At 25.3% G+C, this 20,286-nt stretch overlaps 3 protein-coding genes across 3 annotated transcripts; all 3 read left to right on the plus strand.

Annotated features, from left to right (window-relative positions):
- Nucleotides 1-11,759: 11,759 nt before the first annotated feature.
- On the plus strand, nt 11,760-13,729 carry LOC124931640 (LOB domain-containing protein 4-like). Its single transcript, XM_047472154.1, has 2 exons — nt 11,760-12,055; nt 13,143-13,729. The coding sequence occupies exons 1-2, from the start codon at nt 11,879-11,881 to the stop codon at nt 13,497-13,499; spliced, it is 534 nt and encodes a 177-aa protein (XP_047328110.1). The 5' UTR covers nt 11,760-11,878; the 3' UTR covers nt 13,500-13,729.
- A 2,014-nt stretch (nt 13,730-15,743) lies between these two features.
- LOC124932888 lies at nt 15,744-16,580 on the plus strand. The gene has a single exon (XM_047473600.1). The coding sequence runs from the start codon at nt 15,799-15,801 to the stop codon at nt 16,414-16,416; it is 618 nt and encodes a 205-aa protein (XP_047329556.1). The 5' UTR covers nt 15,744-15,798; the 3' UTR covers nt 16,417-16,580.
- Nucleotides 16,581-19,275: 2,695 nt separating this feature from the next.
- Nucleotides 19,276-20,073, plus strand: LOC124932729 (auxin-responsive protein SAUR71-like). Its single transcript, XM_047473400.1, has one exon. The coding sequence runs from the start codon at nt 19,351-19,353 to the stop codon at nt 19,744-19,746; it is 396 nt and encodes a 131-aa protein (XP_047329356.1). The 5' UTR covers nt 19,276-19,350; the 3' UTR covers nt 19,747-20,073.
- Nucleotides 20,074-20,286: the final 213 nt, after the last annotated feature.

The following is a 20,286-nucleotide window of genomic DNA, read 5'->3' on the forward strand; positions in this document are numbered from 1 at the left end:
AAAAAAAAAAAAAAAAAAGAAGGTTGTTTTCAACCTTCAAACAAATATATACTAATTTGTTAAAGAAAATATAAAAAGGTGAACGTATCCTATCTTTAAATTTATTAATTTATAATTTGTTAAAGAAAATATAAAAAGGTGAACGTATCCTATCTTTAAATTTATTAATTTAATTTCTCTTATTGGAATATAAAATTAAATTTTAATTAATAATATAAAAATAATTGAATAGATTGAAGGCATGCGATTGTAGACGACGCATGGGCAATGATGATGCCACCTGATCATAACGCAAAGGGTCCAACTTCACAACTGCCATCAAATCAATTCCCTATTAACTGTTTTACGTCAAAAATATATTTTTTATTTTTTTAAATTATTAATGTCGGAATAGTCATCATTTTATATAATTTAAATACTATCAACTAAACTAAACTAATAATGATGGAAATAAAGCAAAAATATATTAATTACTCCCGACCACTCTAATTAAAGACATATGTAAACTATTAATTATTATCACCTGTAATTAATTGGAAGGAACGTTCCATGATCAATGTTGTTTAATTAACTTCAGTAATTATGACTGAAGACCTTTTTTTTTATAACATTTAATATTTTGTTACCGGATATTATGAATATAGTGGTTTAGTTCTGATAAATATATATATAATGATGGTTAATTTTGAAAATGTTCGAATTGTCGGGTTGAAAGTTGTAATTAATTTGGATATATATATGAATTAATTTGGATATATATATGTGAGAGTAAATGAAAATTTGGGTCGGATTTTTGGTTAACCCGTTCATAAACTTAAAACGGTTAAAAATAAAATTAAAAATATTTCGAACTCATAACCTAATAAAACAACTACAACTCTTTAACCAACTAAGTTAATAACACTTTATATTTTAAATTCAACACCAAAATTTAATTAACAATATATTTTTATCCGTGTGTATCGCACGAGGATCTTCCTAGTATCTTATGATAATACATATTATATAATCTAATATTTTAATAATATTTTTGACAAAAAATATTTTTAGAAAAATTATGAACATTTCATTCTCTAAAATCAAATCTAATCCAAAAAGAAGATAAAATATTTCAAATGTAATGTATTTAATAAGTTTGCTCTTTAATTTAAATAATCAATTGAGGTCCTTGGCAATAGTGTAGGTAACAACTTTCTTTGTGAAAAAATATATATTATAATACATTTTTAAAATTAATAATTACTACTAAAGTTTAACTGTTTTTAGTGTTTTTTTTTAAGAGAAAACCGTTAATTAGTTATATGTCAACAACCTCTAACATTTTAGTGAATTAATATTTAATACCTAGCTTTTACCCCTAGTTAGAAAGCAATATCCACAATCATTGAATTTATTGTATTTTGAACTTTTATGACTTCATTTTAAGTTTAATTTGTATTCAGATTTATGGAGGCAAGGTTGGTTAGAGCATCTCCAACGCATGATCTGTGCCTAGGGGTGAGCATAATATGGGTTTACCCAAACCCAACCCTAACCCAAACCCAAAATATTAATTTGGGTTGATTAATATGGGTTGGATTGAGTATGGGTTGGGTTGAGTATGAGTTGAGTTTAATTTGGGCTGGGTTAGGGTTACCCAAATTATATAAATTTAGTTTAATTCTCTATTATTAATTCAATATTAACTAATCATCTTTCAACTTTAAGTCGAACACGTTTTTGACATATTTAACATATTTTTCATACGTTTAACACGTTTTTAATATTTTTAACACGTTTCACTTATAACATGTTTTTCACACGTTTAACACGTTTAACACATTTTTCATACGTTTAACACGTTTTTCACTCGTTTTCACTTTTTTGACACGTTTTCACGTTTTTGACACGTTTAACACGTTTTCACGTTTTTGACACGTTTAACACGTTTTTGACATGTTTAACACATTTTCATACTAATAACACGTTTTTCACGTTTTTGTCACGTTAAACACGTTTTTGACATGTTTAATACGTTTAACGCGTTTTTGACAAGTTTAACACGTTTTTTACGTTTTTGACACGTTTAACACGTTTTTAACATATTTAACACGTTAACACATTTTAGATAAGTTTAACACGATTTTCACGTTTTTGGCACGTTTAACACGTTTTAAACATATTTAACACGTTTTTGATAAGTTTAACACGATTTTCACGTTTTTGGCACGTTTAACAAGTTTTTGGCACGTTAACACGTTTTTGACATTTTAACACGTTTTTGATATGTTTAACACGTTTTTCACACATTTAACACATTTTCCATATTTTTATCACGTTTTCACACTTAAAACATGTTTTTCACACGTTTAACACGTTTTTATATTTTTGGCACGTTTAACAAGTTTTTGACATGTTTACACGTTTTTATACTAATAACACGTTTTTGTCATGTTTAACACGTTTTTGACATGTTTAATACGTTTAACGCGTTTTTGACAAATAAAACACTTTTTTTTACGTTTTTGGCACGTTTAACACGTTTTTAACATAACTAGCACGTTAACACTTTCTTGATAAGTTTAACACGGTTATCACGTTTTTGGCACGTTTAACACGTTTTTGATATGTTTAACACGTTTTCACACGTTTTTCACACGTTTAACACGTGTTTCACACATTTAATATGTTTTCACGTTTTTGGCATGTTAAACACGTTTTTGACATATTTGACACGTTTTTCACATATTTGACACGTTTTTCACACATTAACACATTATTCACATTTTGGTACGTTTAATACGTTTTTGACATGTTTAACATGTTTTTCACATTCTTAACACGTTTAACATGTTTGTAACATGTTTAATACGTTTGTAACATGTTTAACACGTTTTTGGCACGTTTAACACGTTTTTGACATTTTAACACGTTTTACACATTTAACATATTTTTGACATGTTTAACATATTTTTTGCACGTTAACACGTTTTGATAAGTTTTAACACGTTTTGTCACGTTTAACACGTTTGACATTAAACGTGTCAAAAATGTGAATAACATGTTAAACGTGTCAAAAACGTGTTAAACGTATTAAAATGTGCCAAAAACGAGGAAAACGTGTTAAACGTGCCAAAAACGTGGAATATGTGTCAAAATGTGTTAAACGTGCCAAAAACGTGAAAAACGTGTAAAAACATGTTAAAAATGTTACAAACGTGTTAAACGTGTTAATAATGTGAAAAACGTGAAAAACATGTTAAACATGTCAAAACGTGTTAAACATGCCAAAACGTGAAAAATGTGTCAAAATGTGTTAAATGTGTCGTAATCATGAAAAATGTGTCAAACGTGTTAAAAACGTGTTAAACATGTCAAAACATGAAAATAGTGTCCAACGTGTCAAATGTGTTAAACGTGTTGAATGTGTGAAAAACGTATTAAATGCGTCGAAAACGTATTAAACGTGTCGAAAACGTGAAAAACGTGTCGAAAATGTGTTAAACGTCTCAAAACGTGGAAAACGTGTTAAACGTGTCAAAACGTGTTAAACGTGTCAAAACGTGTTAAACGTGCCAAAAATGTGAAAAACGTGTGAAACGTGTCAATAATGTGAAAAACGTATTAAACGTGTCGAAAACGTGTTAAACGTGTCAAAAACGTGAAAAACGTGTGAAACGTGTCAAAACGTGCCCAAAATGTGAAAACGTGTAAAATGTGTAAAAAATGTGAATCATATGTTAAACGTGTCAAAACGTGTTAAACGTGCCAAAAATGTGTCAAAATGTGTTAAACATGTCGAAAACGTGAAAAAACGTGTCAAAACGTGTCAAACGTGTTAAACATGCCAAAAACATGAAAAACGTGTTCAACGTGTCAAACGTGTCAAAAACATGTTAAACGTGTCAAAACGTGTTAAACGTGTGAAAAACGTATTAAAAATGTCAAAAACGTGAAAAACGTGTTAAACGAATAAAAATGTGTTAAATGAGTCAAATAAATGTTAAATAAAAAAATAAAAATAAAATAATTTGGGTTACCCAACCCATACTCAACCCAACCCATACCCAACCCATATTAATAAATAATATGGGTTGAATTATGGGTTGGGTAAATTTAATTTGGGTTGAATATGAGTTGGGTAATACGGGTTGGGTTTACCCGTTTGCTCACCCCTACCTGTGCCTAGATCGGAAAGCGTGGAAAATGGCAAGTCATTGTTTTTTTTTCATTTTTTGCACTGTAGGTAAAAGCAAAAGGAGGGCAGTGCCCTCTATGTCGGTCATGCTCAACTCTGACATTTTCATTATTATATAATATAATATACTATATAATATAGGAATATTAGTTATATATTTAATTAAATTATTTTTAAATCAATAAATCTAATTTTGAATATATTTAAAAAGAGTATAATCATGAAATTAGCCTATAGCAAATAAACTAATATAATCTTATTAAATTAATTAAATAATTATGTGTTTCAACCAAAGACACTTTTAATCCCTATTTGTATCTTTTGAATGGATTTTTTTTTTCTAACGACAAAATATTCAAATCATCCTTGGAAGAAAAACATATAATTATATACTCAGAATAAGAGCATGTTGTATGTTTGATATAATTGTTTTTTAGAAAAATATGTAAAATAATATTGGATTGTTGGAGTAAAAAAGGCATAAATGTTCGTTATCTAACATTTTAAACTATGATAAAAGTAATTATAATTTTGTATTTGAATAAACAAAATTTGTAAGGTAATATTTGATGAATATCTACTAGTTTATTAATTATAATTGATTTTAAATATATAAATTTGTAAGACACATCTATTTAAAATTGTTTGATTTGAGTTATTTATAGAAATTTTCCAAAACTTATATAATATTTTTCATTTTTTAAAAATGATCCACGCAAAATGATATAAATTAGAGTTCGTTCATGTTTAACGACAAAAAAATTAATAAATTAAAAGAATAAATTAAAAAAAATAATTGAAAGCAAAATAATAAATTTTTTATAATCTATAATATTTATTTTAAACCATTTAATTATTCAATTTATCAATTAAAATATTTTTATAAATTTTAAATATAAAATGATATTTTCATATAATTAGATATGAATTTGAACCAAAAAGAAATCTTAATTTATTTACAACATTTTTTTTCAAAAAGAAAATTATATTTTAAAATATATCTTAATTATATATTTACTAACAAAATTTATAACACTTTTTTCAAACATTTTTTAATGTATAATTCAAATAACATATTTTTCATCAAACATTTTTTTAATCATAACATCATATGAAAACCCCCAATAACTAACATCAAACAAACTCTTAGAGCTTCTTAGATTTTTATTTTTTATTTTCTTGAGTTTTTCCTGATTTACTCATAAAAAATCTAATTTGATTAAATTTTTAAGAAAACAAGTTTTATATTTTTAAAGGACAAAAATATTCATATATATATATATATATGTTGAAATAAAAACCGTGATAAAATGTATGAAGTAATGATTGAGTTTTGGATATAAATTCATAAAAACTAAGACTTTGTTCTCTTTGAGTTTTAAAAAAACTAAATAAAATCATTTTTAAAATCAATCACTTCTCAACAATTAAATCATTCATTTTATTAATCAAAATACTAAAATACCATTCATTTTAAATTATTATTTTTTATTTTATTTATATATATTATTACTTTTAAGTCTTTTTACCAAAAATAATCATCATCTCCTCAAAATCATTACCAATCATTATTATTTTTCTCTCTCTAGTTTTTAAAAAAAACTTGAATCCGAACAAAACCTAAAAAAAGCTAAAGATCAAACAAGGCCTAGAGCTAGGCTCATGCTCAATTCTTTTTTATTTAAAAGAAATCATCTGTAACAAAAAAAATAACTATTCAATCACTTTAATGTATTAACTAAATATCAAATAATTTAATTTTATAAATTTAAATATTAAAATATATAATAATAACTCAAAACAACTTATTTTATTTTTCCAATAATCCAATCAAAATTTATAATAACTCAACATCGAAAAGCTCTTAGAGGCGGTTTGGTTTTGTTTATAGATGTTGAGAAAAAAATGGAAAATATTTAAAAGATATTTTAAATGTTACAATAATATATTTAGTTAACTTTTGAGGATAAAGCATTTACAATTTGGATGCGTCAGACTTCCAGAAACTCTTATTTGCTTTGATTTGTTTTACTTTCTTTTTTATATCTCTCTTTATACAATTTTAAATAAATTCATTATACTAATTTATTTCTTTATTTCGTTTATAATAATTATATAGTCAACATATTATATTTGTTAAGGCATAACCACCCTTGAAATAGCCATCCACACATTTAAATCTGTCAAAAATTAGTTTACACACGTTATTGTCTTCTTCAGACTAGATCCCTTGTTTTATTTTTATTTTTTTATCATAGTTGAAAATTGAAATGTTATTTTTTGGTGTGTTATCAATTCCTTGAAAGGTCATTTATCTAAATTGTCAAAACAAGTACCTCAGTTGGCCTGTGCTGCAATATATTAATTAATATAAGATGTCAAGTTATTTTAATTATTAACTTGTCATTGTAGTTGAGTTGTTGTTCATACACAAGTTTAATAGACATTATTAGAATACACAAGATCTTATTTCCACACGTTTGCAGATTTGGATTTCGTCAGCAGTTCATAATATTAAATATATTTATGTCTGCATCTATTAATTTCAAGCAAACATGGATCATATTATTAGTTTGTTAAGTTAGAAGAAATATTGAATTAAATGACCAGTGATGTGCGCAATTGAAAACACTAGAATCTTAAGTTGATGTAACATGCCTCCAAATCAAAGAATGAGTCCATTTTATTAGATACCTATAGTCATTCATAATTATTTTCTCTATCTTTTCTTTTAATAATGGTTGGGGTGAAAGAAAATACATATAAATATTGAACTTGTCACCTATAATAAAATAAAATAAATTAATTATTTAGTGTTGATCACATTAATGTATTATGTATACATACTTAATATATATATATTTCTTATTATGTGTCATTAGTATATTATTAATTCACTAATTATAATTACTTTGTTTAATTTCTGAAAGCCCTAATTCTCAATTGCTTTTTAGAAGACCCCGACAACAAGCTAGCTGCTTATAAATTTATGTGTCGGTACATTACATTACTCATTTCTATTAAGCCTGGACCAAATCATGTAGGCCTTGTTTGTTTTTTTTTTATCAAATAACTCCTTATATTTATCAATCATTTTGTTTATTGAATTATTTAAATATTTATAATTTTTTTTGGGGATATTTTAAAATATTAGATGTCAAAAATATTTTAGTCATTTGGCTTAAATAATCTGAAAATAATCAAATTATATATATATATACATCAAACAAGCTCTTAATTAATAAATTTGTGACAAACCGTGCACTTTTTGTAGTGAATACAACGGTCATGTCATTACTGACCCTAGCTTTGTTTCTTTACTCTATTTTTTCTCTTTTTTTTTTTTTTTTTTTTTTTTTTTTTTTTTTTAATACTTAAACAGTATTAATATATATAAATAAAATAATAAATAATAATTTAAAATTTATAGTATTTAATATTTTGCTTAATGAAATAAATAATAATATATAGTATTTAGTATTTTGCTTAATGAGATGAACGATGAGTGATGTAATTAATGAAAAATGATTAATCGAAAAATTAATTTTGTTTGAGTTTAAAATTTCAAACTTAGTAAGGCCTTAAATATTTTGATTTTGAGTTTTTTTTCTTTAAATTTTTTAAAATCTTGTCAAATTTATTTTTAATTATCAGATTATTCAATTAATTAATAAAAATATCAAAATATTTTACTTAATATTTATAAAATTTAAATTTTAAATATAAGTATTTCAACTAATTAAAAACATAAATAACTTTTTTTTTTATCAAACATGATTTTTTGTATAAAAAAAGTCCTACATAATCAACATCAAACAAATCCTAAGAGCAATTATGGATTACTTGATTTTTATTTATGAATTTATTATGTTAAATAAAAATTATTTGCATTAACTTATTATAATTAAATTTTATATAAATATTTTAATTGATAAATCAAAATAATTATTTATCATTAATAAATATAACTTGATAGGTCATTAATTAAAGATAATCAAATAATTGTAATTTTTCTATATGTTTTTTTATTAATTGGTTTGATATTTTAGTTAATAATTTAACTATATAATTAATTTATGTATCATTGTTTGATAAATTATTTAAAATTAATCTCAATAGAATGGATCTTTTAAGTAAATTCAAAATAATATAATTTCAAACAATTCCCAATTTATAAAAGGAAGTTAATAGTGAAATTAAGTTTACAACATTTAAAACAATTATTCTAAAAGTCTAAGCCTATTATAAATAAAAACAGTTTAAATTTAACAAAAACATTTAATAACCTAAACTAACCCCCACACACATCAGATTTCACCATTTAAAAAACGAGTAATGATAGGGGGAGCGAAAGATTTGTAGCGAAAGTGCAGCGAACTGATGTGGAAGGCTGACTAGGCATAATGACTTAACATTTCAAATTTTTTATTTCTCTCTCCGTTCATTAATAATTTCTCTCTCTTCTCTTTATTAATCATTTATTTTTTATCTTTTCTTCGATTTTTATTAATAATTTATTTTTATAGTTAATTTATAAATATATGTTTATATATTTTATTATTTAACTTGTTTATAAAATTTAAAATAATAATAGAGACAATAATAAATTAAATAAAAAATAACAAAATATATATATTCAAATATATATTATATTTGATGAATATATATTTAAGAGAATATAAAATTAAATATAAAATTTCTTAATTTTTTAAAAATAACAAAATATATATATTCAAATATATATTATATTTGATAAATATATATTTAAGAGAATAAAAAATTAAATATAAAATTCTTAATTTTTTAATTAATTATTTCTCTTCTCGGTTAATATATATATATATTTATATATATATATTAATAATTTATTTATTAATTTTTAAAATAAGTTATAATAGAATTTTTTTTTTTGTCAAAGATAAACTAACTTAAATCAAATTATACTAATATTCAAAATAAATATAACTCAAACTATATGATAATTGTAAATAAAAATGTTTTTGATAAGAGTTAACTCAATAGGATAATATAAAAAGAGAATATATAACATTAATTATTTAAGTTTATAATACAATTCACAAGAAAATGAAATAGAAAAAAATAATTAAAGATAGAAAAAAGGAAAAATTAAATATATAATTTAAAAAATTATATATTTAATTTATTTATTTTCCTATTATAACTCATTTTAAAATCAAATAAATATATAAATTATATATAGGGAGAGAAGAAATAATTAATTTTAAAAAATTAAGAATTTTTATATTTAATTTTTTATTATCTTAATTTATCAAATATAATATATATTTTTTATTAATAAATTATAAATAAGTTAAATAATAAAATATATAAACATATATTTACAAATTAACCATAAAAATAAATTATTAATAAAGATCGAAGAAAAAATAAAAAAATAAATGATTAATATAGAGAAGAGAGAGAAATTATTAATGAACGGAGAGAGAAATAAAAAATTTGAAATGTTGAGTCATCATGCCTAGTCAGCCTTCCACATCAGTTCGCTGCACTTTCACTTTCGCTACAAATCTTTTGCTCCCCTATCATTACTCTTAAAAAACATCAACATTAACATAAGGTTAGTTTGATTTAGTGTTTATAAACAGCGTAGGAACAAAAAACACACTTTTACGTTTAAACTAAATTTTCTCTCTACCTCCCTCCTCTGAGTTTGAGATTACTATTTAATCTTTTTCTAATCATTTTATTTATTTTTTCTCATTTATTTCATATATTTATAATATTTTTAAAAAAAATTATTGTAATAAAAAACATACATTTAAATATATTTTTAATATACATGTATTTTAATATATAAAATAATTAAGCAAAATATAAAATATATTTTTATATTTTATATTTATAATTATAGTTTTAAAATTCAAACTAGCCTTAATTAACTATTTAAAATACAGATTACAATTGAGATGAATAACGAAATGAATGATAATATTAAGAGCGTAAGAAAGCGAAAATAAATTAACAATGAAATATTGGGTCAAAGAGGGGAGTGTGAAAATGTGAAAAAGATATATTATTAAATATTTATATATATATCTATATATTTTTTATATCATATTTATATTAAATATATTTAAAATTATATATTTATAAAAATTAATATATTCATATCATTTATTTTAAAATATATATTATTTTTTAATTTAAGTCATTTATTAATAATTAAAATTATATATTAACATAAATTTATAAAAAAAATATATTAATATAATTTATTTTCAAATATATATTAATTTTTAATTTAAATTATTTATTAATATTTAAAATTAAATTAATAAATATATATAACATTATATTTATATATAATATTAATTATTAAATTATATTAATTATTAAATAATATTAATTATTATATAATATATTATAAATATTAAAAATAAATAAATTAGACATATAAACTGTATCAAACATATTCAAACTTAACTATTAAATAAAATGAGATTATATCAAAAATGTAAATTAAATATTAACTCATAATAAATAAATAAATAAATAAATAACAAATAGAATAGAGATGATTAGACCCCCCACAACTGAGCAATGGAAGAAGCAAGTGTGCCTCTTAAAGTGCATCGACCTCTTTTTTGGGATTTGTTGCCTCGTTTTTTCACTTTTACATCAATGCCCCCAAATCGGGTCGGATCTTTAATTCTTATTTTTATAACAATTATAAATGTCTAAACATTAAATAATTTGGTTTATATATATATATATATATATATATATATATATATATATATATATATATATATATATTTTAAAAGAAGTTAACACGTGAATAATTGAGCATTTCAACTTATGATTTTCTTGTTCAAAATCAAACCTGACACTTTCTTCTGGTTATAATATAAAAAAAAGTAATGGGTTAGTTTTTCTTATAAATATAAAATATTAAATTGAATTTGATGGATCCCAAATATAATATTAACTCTTTGTTTTATTTTAAATAAAGTAATAATAATAAAATACGAGACAAAGATATCAACAAATATAACATTGTCCCAGCCAAATCTAAGGGTCCCAATCCTATAGGACCCATCAAAGATACACATGTCGATCTATCCTTTTCTTATATCTTTAAAGAGTATTAATATTGTATAAATAGATAGATTTGTCAATCACATAAATAATAATAATAATAATAATAATAATAATAATAATAAAAGAAAGGTGTTTAGTTCACTTATAAAATATTAAATTATGAATTCTAATGACCTTAAATATTTATTTTAGCTACCTTGGATCAAAAGGTTTATTATTGAATTTTGATTGAAAATACCATATTATAATGAGTGGTGATGAGGATAAGTTATTGATTTAAATTTCAAACATTTATTTATATAAAATGAAAATTCCAAGAATCTAATCCAATTTGAAAATAATATGGATAGAGAATTTATTAATTATTTAATCAAATAGCCTCTATTTTCTATATAACATTTTCCTCCTCCCCTGCTACTTTTGTCTCTCCCTCTCTCTCTCTCTCTTTTTCTTTCTCAATGAATGCTTTACTATTTTGCTTATTTATAAATAGCATCTGCTCTTTTTTGGTTGAGCCAGAGTAGTGGGAATTGAAGACGTTTAGTGTTATTATTACATGAAAACAAAGGCTTAAGTTAAGTTAAGTTTCTGCATTCGAGAAGATTAATTATTATTTTTATGAAGGAGAACGGTCGGAAATTAGGGTCGGCGTCCCCGTGCGCCGCCTGCAAGCTCCTCAGGAGGCGGTGCTCTCAAGAATGCGTCTTCGCCCCTTATTTTCCCGCCGACGAACCTCAGAAGTTCGCAAGTGTCCACAAGGTCTTCGGAGCAAGCAATGTCAATAAAATGTTACAGGTTCAATTCTAACTCAGAGTTGTTAATTAGTTCAGTGTACTTAAATATATTCCTTTTCTGTTTATTTATAAAACGAAATGACTGAAGTTGGGATGTAGTTATTTATAATTAAGGAATTAATCCTTAAAATGTTACATACATCAATATTTAAAACAAAATGAATTAATACGTAGAAGATAAGAAGAAAACTGAATTAAGTATTATTAAACTGAGTTATATTAAAATCATTACAAGAGGTCCTTTATATAATATAAGTTGACTAAAAAATAAAATTAATTAATAAACTGATTTAAACTGTGAAATATTTATTTATTTATTTTTCTATAGCTATGATTGAAAAATGTTGTGTCCCAATGGATCATATGTCTGAATAGAATAATAATGTTAGACTATAAACAAAATAAGTCTTCCCATGAGTGACATTTTTCTGATACAGTGAATAAATTGGTTAATAATTAATATATTTTATATATATAGTCACCATAAAAGAAAAAAGAAAAGTGGGTTTGCATCTTTAAGACCATATTCACTGCTTTTATTTCTTTATTTTTTTTATTCTCTTTCTCCCGCCAAAAAAAAATTAAGGAAAAAGGGCAATTTCTTCTAATTATTATACCTACGTCGGTGGGAAAGGCATAACTAACCTACACACTCATAGATAATAATAATGAAAGTTAAATTGTGAAAGGGGATTAGGGTTTTCAAATTACTTATTAAGGGTTAGTGATGCAGTAATTAAGCAAAGTTTATTATATCTGAGAGGTAATTAATCTTTTTGGGGCCCTATATTTTTATGATTAAAAAAGAAAACAGTGGATTCTCTTGTCCCAATGAATGTTCCACTAATTAACGTTTGACTCAAATCGATAATTACTTTCTTCCATTTTAAGTATGATTTGTTCTCAAACTAAAATCATTATGTCTCCCCCAAATTAGTAAAATTTCCCCACCCATACTAGTTTTACATGATAAAAGTACGTACTCATCATCTCTTAAGCTAGATATTCATATAATATAAATGTGACATTTATTCAATTAATGGCAAAGTATTAATCTACCCTGATTAATAAAATAAAAAAACTTATAGGAATTGCCGGCCCACCAACGAGGAGACGCGGTGAGCTCTATGGTTTACGAGGCGAACGCGAGGGTGCGTGACCCGGTTTACGGTTGCGTAGGGGCAATCTCGTCTCTGCAGCACCAAATCGATGCTCTTCAGACACAGTTGGCACTGGCACAGGCAGAAGTGGTGCACATGAGGATGCGCCAGTTCTCAATGCCCGCGACTTCTTCGGGGTCGCCTGAAAACGGGTCGCCCCCATCCAGGCTGACCCCGATGTCTTCTCAACAAGGGGCAGTGTCACGTTCACTATTTGGAGGAGGAGGAGTTGATCATATGGCCGTGGACCAGGCCAGTATGGGGGAGTCTCTTTGGTCCTGCTAAGAAATATACATATAAATTAAATGAAAACAAGAACAATTAATTAATGATATTATATATATATATATGATATTAGCTTTTTGAAAAACAGAGCTAGCTAGCTCTCTAGCTCGCATGCAGTTTGCCCTTTTGTCTTGCCTTCACTTTTCCACCACCATATCTATCATGGCCTTGCTTTTTTCTTGTCTGCCTCACCGGATTGGTTGTGCCTTTTTTTTTGAAACTTTTATATATACTAAAGAAAAAGCACCTCTATCTCTCTTGACATAGAGAAGAATTAAGATGGTGGAAATATTGGATCATTAACCATATGTAATTAATATATATATTTAGATGCTCAGAACATATATATAATTAAAGGAGGTGTGTTCAATTTTCATTACTACGAGTATTTTGTTCTAATTAATTATGATATTTAATATATAGTTTTTGGTGTGACATTGTTAGTTTCTATTTTAATGTGTTTTGTCTTGGTACTAGTGCTGTTTGCTTGCTTGGTGAATTTTATAGTATTTGAAACAACGAACTTTGAAATTGAAGTATATATATATATATATAGAAATGATTAAGAGAGAATTTGAAAGCAATGACATGATTTATATATGAGTGATGTGAATTTATAAACACAACTTTTTATTTTATAGAATTATGTAAATATATTTATTCTAAAAATCAAAAAATTTGAAACATTCAATTATTATTAATAGTTTTACTTTCTAACAAAAATAAAATAAAATAAATTAATAACAAAAATTGTAAAGTAATATATATTTTTTTACTTACAATACTTTATTTAACTTTAAAAAAAAAAAACTTATTTAACACTAAATCAGTGTGCGTTTAGTTTTTTCTTTTCATATTCATATTTGAGTTGTTGTTCTATTTTATTCAGTGCGACATATTGTTTAGTCCTATCAGATTTTTTATCCCGAATATTTATAATCCGAATAATATTCTTAGATTTTAATGGATCGTTTGTTGTTCATACCGTCCAATCATTTATTGAATCTTTATTCGTCTCTTTCTTAGTGTCAAATAAGATTAAATTATCGGATCTATAATTGTTTTTATTTTTTTTAGTAACCGTGTCATTAAAACTAATATTTTGGTTATCACTTTGCCATAAACTTTTTCAATTATTGTTTAACTAACCTCGGTCAAAGAACTTTTTTCATTTTGGCTTAGGATATTTGATAGAGATTATTTCAACACGTTTGATTGATTTGTTCGATTTGATCTATTTCATTATTCAATGTTATTGATCTTTATAATCAACTTTAAGAAATTACAATTTTGTTGAATAAACTTCATTAAATTTTAATTATTATAAATTTGTGATATTATTTAAAATTAAATTTTTATTTAGTTGTTTTGATTTTGTTAATGTTATTTTGTAATTTTAATTATTATAAATTAATGATATATATATATATATATATATATATATTTAATAATTAAGAAACATTGAGGAATATGTATGGGCTAGAAGGAAGTTGGGCGGTCTGGTCTATTAGATGAAATAAGTCCTACCATGAATGAATTCAGATTTCTGGGTGGGTACAGATCCAATTGAAAACTAAAACAAAAACTATAGAGATGGATCTATTGGTTATTTAAATCTAAAAAATAAGGCCCAGATGTATTCAACAAAATTCTTGATATATAAGTCCTTAAATTGTATACACAAGAATACCAAATATTGAAAGATAAACATTTAGCTCAATGAAATCGATATTTGAGACCAACATTTAAAAATAATCAAACTGGTATACACAACTTTGTTTTGTTGGGCTAGTTAATGTTGCAAATATACATGAATCAAACTAACCCAACTAAAATGCTCAAAAATAAAATTTGATTCATTTAGATAAAAAAAAATGATTTGTATTTAATATTTTAAAATCATAAAGTAAAATGTAAGGTAAGTAATTTGATATTTTGTATTAAAATGCATAATGTTTCAATATAATATAATTCAGTAGTTAAAATTTAAGAGGTGAATTCAAGAAGTCAAATTTAATAGGTCAAGGTGTCAATTACTGCATAAACAAAGTTCAGGTTAAAAGTGCATCAGTAATAATACTTCTAGGGAAATTATGTCTTTATTCCATTATTTAAACTTAAATAACAAATAAAAAAAAAGGAACGTTAGAAGAAAACTATTAAATTATTTGAAATCCGACCGTTACATTTGCCTCAATCTACAGTCTTAAAATTGTACATTTCCATTCAACAATTTCACGAATCCCCCCGCGCCTCATCATCTCTTTCACTTTCTCTCTCTATATTGATTCTTTCGACTATGGCTGAACAGAGAAATTCCAGTCCGAATTGCAGAATCATGATATCGAAACCCCCACACCCACTTCACCAAATAGCCGAAAATCAAACCCACAAACTTCTTCTAAAACAATGGCTTAAAGAAGAAGAACTGATTCTAAATCGAATCGCGTTCAAGGAAACCCAAATAGATTCAGTCCGTAGAGAAATCACTCAACTTTACTGTATCTTCTTTCTATTCCATTCCATGGCCCTTCTTATCCTCTTCAGCGTCGCTTCAAGAATCAATAACCCTTTGGTATGCGGTAGATCTTGGATCCCTTGCGTCTGCTCTGTTTTGTGTTCGATGGGTATCATCTGGGCTGTCAGGTATAAGACAGATGTCGAGGGACATGTTGAGAAGCTTCTGGAAAGGGAGAAAGAAGATGGGATGTTATTGGGGAAGTGTATGGATGAATTGAAGAAGAAAGGTACTGAATTTGATTTGCTTAAGGAAGTTGATGCTCTTAGAAGGGCTAAGAGTTTGAGGGTGGAGACGAAAGCTGTCGGAAAATGGTCGGCGAAGGACTTTGTTTCTCTCTTCTTCTTTGCAAGTTCATGTCTTGTTCTTGGTTTAACTAGGGTTATCCTCTGTAGCTGAAATCTCTGTTTTGTTTTTGGCCAGGGTTAATTTGTGCAGAATAATTTGTTCTGCTATTATCTTGTTTAATTTATTATTATTATTATAAGTTATTTGATTTTCTCTGTAATTCACAATACATTACCTTTAAAGAATTTTATTGACTTCTTAGTCTCTGATTAATATTTGTTATGTTTTCAAAATTCAAACCAGCTTAGTTACCGTTTAAATTTGGACCGTTGATTTTTTTTATTCTTTCCAAAAATTATAAATATGGTTCTGTAGCTTATGCTAAGTTGAAAATGGACCATTGAAGTTGGGCCAGCATAAATACTCCAATTTTGTTTTCTATTTTATTCCCTACCATTTTTTCCTTGGTTTGACAAAAAAAAATCAATACATTAAAGTAAAAGTAGCCAAATAAGTTAAAAATTAAAAAAAAAAAACTTAATTATTGTTCTTACAATAATAATTAAGATTTAAGAACAAATACTCTCTTTAAACTTTTTCAATAAAGTATATGAGTATACCTCCTAACAAAAATGAAGAAACTACTCTTTACCAAATTTTAAACCTCAATTTTAACTAATTATTTTTATTATCTTCAGTACAAAATTATTATATATTTTCAATATAAATATACCAATTACAAAAAATAATAAAAACCAATATATTTGGGCACACCAGACTTTAGAGCTAATCATGTACTAGTATTATTAAGGTTGCAAATGAGTCTAGTCGAATCTGAACTCGAATAAAAAATTAAACGAACCAGCTTAAGTTCACTCGAACTCAGTGAAGTCAAAGTATAGTTTTAATCGAATTTACAGCCAAACTAATATAAATAAGTTAATGAAAATTAGAAAAAAAAAATAAAAAATAAAAAAATGGTTTAGAATAAGTAAAAATTAACATCCGTAAAAATATGGGTGACTTAATGATGAGGGTGTGGGCCAGTATATGACCTTTCATGTGCAAAAGAAACGCGTAGCTTATTTATTAATAATAAAAGATTATTATTATTATATAATAAGAAAGAGGACCGGTGGGTCTGTACGGTTCATACGGAAATGAGACAGACGACGGTGGTGCCAAATATTTAATGCCTTTTCATGGACCATGCCATCAAGACGGTGCCCCCATTGGCCAAGAACACAAAATGTTTTATTTTTGAATTATATCTTTATTTAATTATTTGGAATTTAGCATGTGGATTCATTATTAACTATAATTTGCTTCTTAACTAAGAGAATAGTATTGATGTAGTAGAATCAAGGTTAAATTAAATCTGTTCATTTAAATTTTTGCATGTTATAATATAATTAACATTATTATTCAAGATGACTTCCAACCCTTTTTTTGGGATAAGGGGGCAATGATTCCACATATGGTCTATATACCATCTCCATAACTTAAAAAAAAAAAAATAGTTCTAAGCAATGATGATAATTGAATTATTATTTTTATATGTAGATTGTTTTGTTTCATATATTTAATATTAAAAGTTTGGTAATTGGTATTATAATATGTACACTAAGTCACAATTTTAATTAGAAATTTGTGATTATATATTATAAATATCATGTTATTATAAAACCTTATAAAATCCAACTAACTCTCTCTTCTTTTTAATTACATATATATATATATATATATATATATATATATATATATATATATATATATATATATATATATATATATATATATATATATATATATATATATATATTTATAATTAGAAAATTAAATATGTTCTTATAGTTATAACCTTTAATTTTAACTTAAAATATTTTTAATAAAAATGAAAAATAAACTAATTAATCTACTAAGTTTATATATATAACACCTCATTTTAAAGTTTACAACTTAATTATATTTAAAAATATATTATCATTTAACCACAACACTATATCACACCATGACACAAATTTATATAGAGATTGTACTGAACCTAAATCAGTCTAAAAAAATAGTTATCTATCAAATCTTTATGTATCTCAATTTTTTTTTTAAAATCAATAAGATTTTTATATTAATTATTTAATGGTTAGTAAAATCTATAGTACTTTGTTATAAATAAAAATGTATTATAAACTAGGCTTCCTATGTAATAATAAAAATAAACTTTTTGAATTTTCATCTGTTCCCTCTCCTTTTGAAGCTTTTTTATTTATCTCAAGAGATCTGATTTTTCTCAATATTTACTTATTTATACTTTTGTCATTAATCTTCTTGAATTTCAGATATCATTTGATTTTATAATTTAATTTTTTTTTAAAACTTTTTTGATATTCCTATAGTGAATTCGGTAAGCATCGAGAATTAACATTTTCTTTTAATTAGTTAAATGTAAATTTTATAAGGATATATAAAATCAAATGAATATTTAACCGTTAGTTAAGATGTTCCCATAAAAGAAGCTTTGACTTTGACCTCTCTCAAGTTTCAAAATTTCCACAAATTTGAGATGAATTATTAGGATTTTAAGACAACGTCTCTAAATTTAAAAGAGTCGTTTGAAAATAATTTTATTTATTTAATTAAATGATTGAAAATAACTGATAATATAATAAAATAATTCATAAGCTCCGCCAAGGGCCAATGAGGCAATGGCGATATATACTTGCCTTGGCCCACAAGAATAAACACATGTTATTAGAAGCTAGAAGCTTAGGTATAAATTAAATTAATTAAATTAAATTAAATTAAATTAAGGACTTGTTTGGGATAGTAAGAAAGAACTACGCGTTGTTGTTGATAATGGTACGTCTTCTTCCCAGCTGTTCACACACGTCTTCATTCCTTTCTTACTTCCTTCCGTTTCCAGTATTTATATATTTTTCTCTCATTCTTCAAACCATTAACAATCTCTCTCTATCTACTTTACAATTTTCACACACACTCAAATACTCTCTCTACAGTTCTACTCTCTTATCCTTCTAGCTATTTACGATGAAGAATTTGATGAGGCGATTCTCACGAGTTATGGACTCATCGCAATACAGTCTACTCCAATCTTCCGTCGACGGAGCAGTTTCTGTCAAGTCTCGTCGATCCAGACCGGTGCCGGAAGGACATGTTCCTTTGTACGTTGGAGAAGAGATGGAGCGGTTTATAATCAGCGCTCGGCTCCTGAATCATCCGATCTTCGTGAAGCTTTTGAATAAATCGGCGCAGGAATACGGTTACGATCAGGAAGGTGCTCTTAGGATACCCTGCCATGTCCATGTATTTGAACGCATCCTTGAGGCTCTCCGAGTTAGTCATGATGATCACCGTTCTTCTTCTATCCTTCAAGATCTGCTTAATTCCATTTCCATCTCCGATGACTTTCAGTTCACTAGCTAGCAAGCTAGCCTATAATCAATCAATCGATCGATCGATCGCCTCATGATCTGGTGATATTGCGAGATTATTTTTATTCGTTAATCATCAATCATGTACGTACAGACTCTCTGTTACAGCTAGCTTCGGAATTCGGATTATATATTATTATACAGGATCGAAGAGGATTTCATTAATTCATGTGTTTGATTATTCTTGTAGAAATTATTAAGTTTAATTTTTCTTCAATTCATCAAGCAGTAAGTAACCGCAAAATTACTGTTACTATATATTCATTTTTCTTATTATCTCTCCTTCTGATAATTAGTTGTAACTGTCTCACCGGAATTCTCAGGATCGATACCGTTCAGAGAACGATATTCAAGTAACTGTTTTTCTTTTAATTAGAAAACTATTTATTATTATAATAATAAAGATAATTAATTTCGGTAAATTAAAAAATGAAAAAGGTATATCTTAAAATAAATTTCCACACTGTCGACCCTGCCATGTTGATGAACAGTTTTAGTGTTATCCGCACATTAATGTGAAATGAAGAAACAG

This window comes from Impatiens glandulifera, chromosome 3 (genome assembly GCF_907164915.1).
Source record: "Impatiens glandulifera chromosome 3, dImpGla2.1, whole genome shotgun sequence".
Taxonomy (NCBI): Eukaryota; Viridiplantae; Streptophyta; class Magnoliopsida; order Ericales; family Balsaminaceae; genus Impatiens; species Impatiens glandulifera.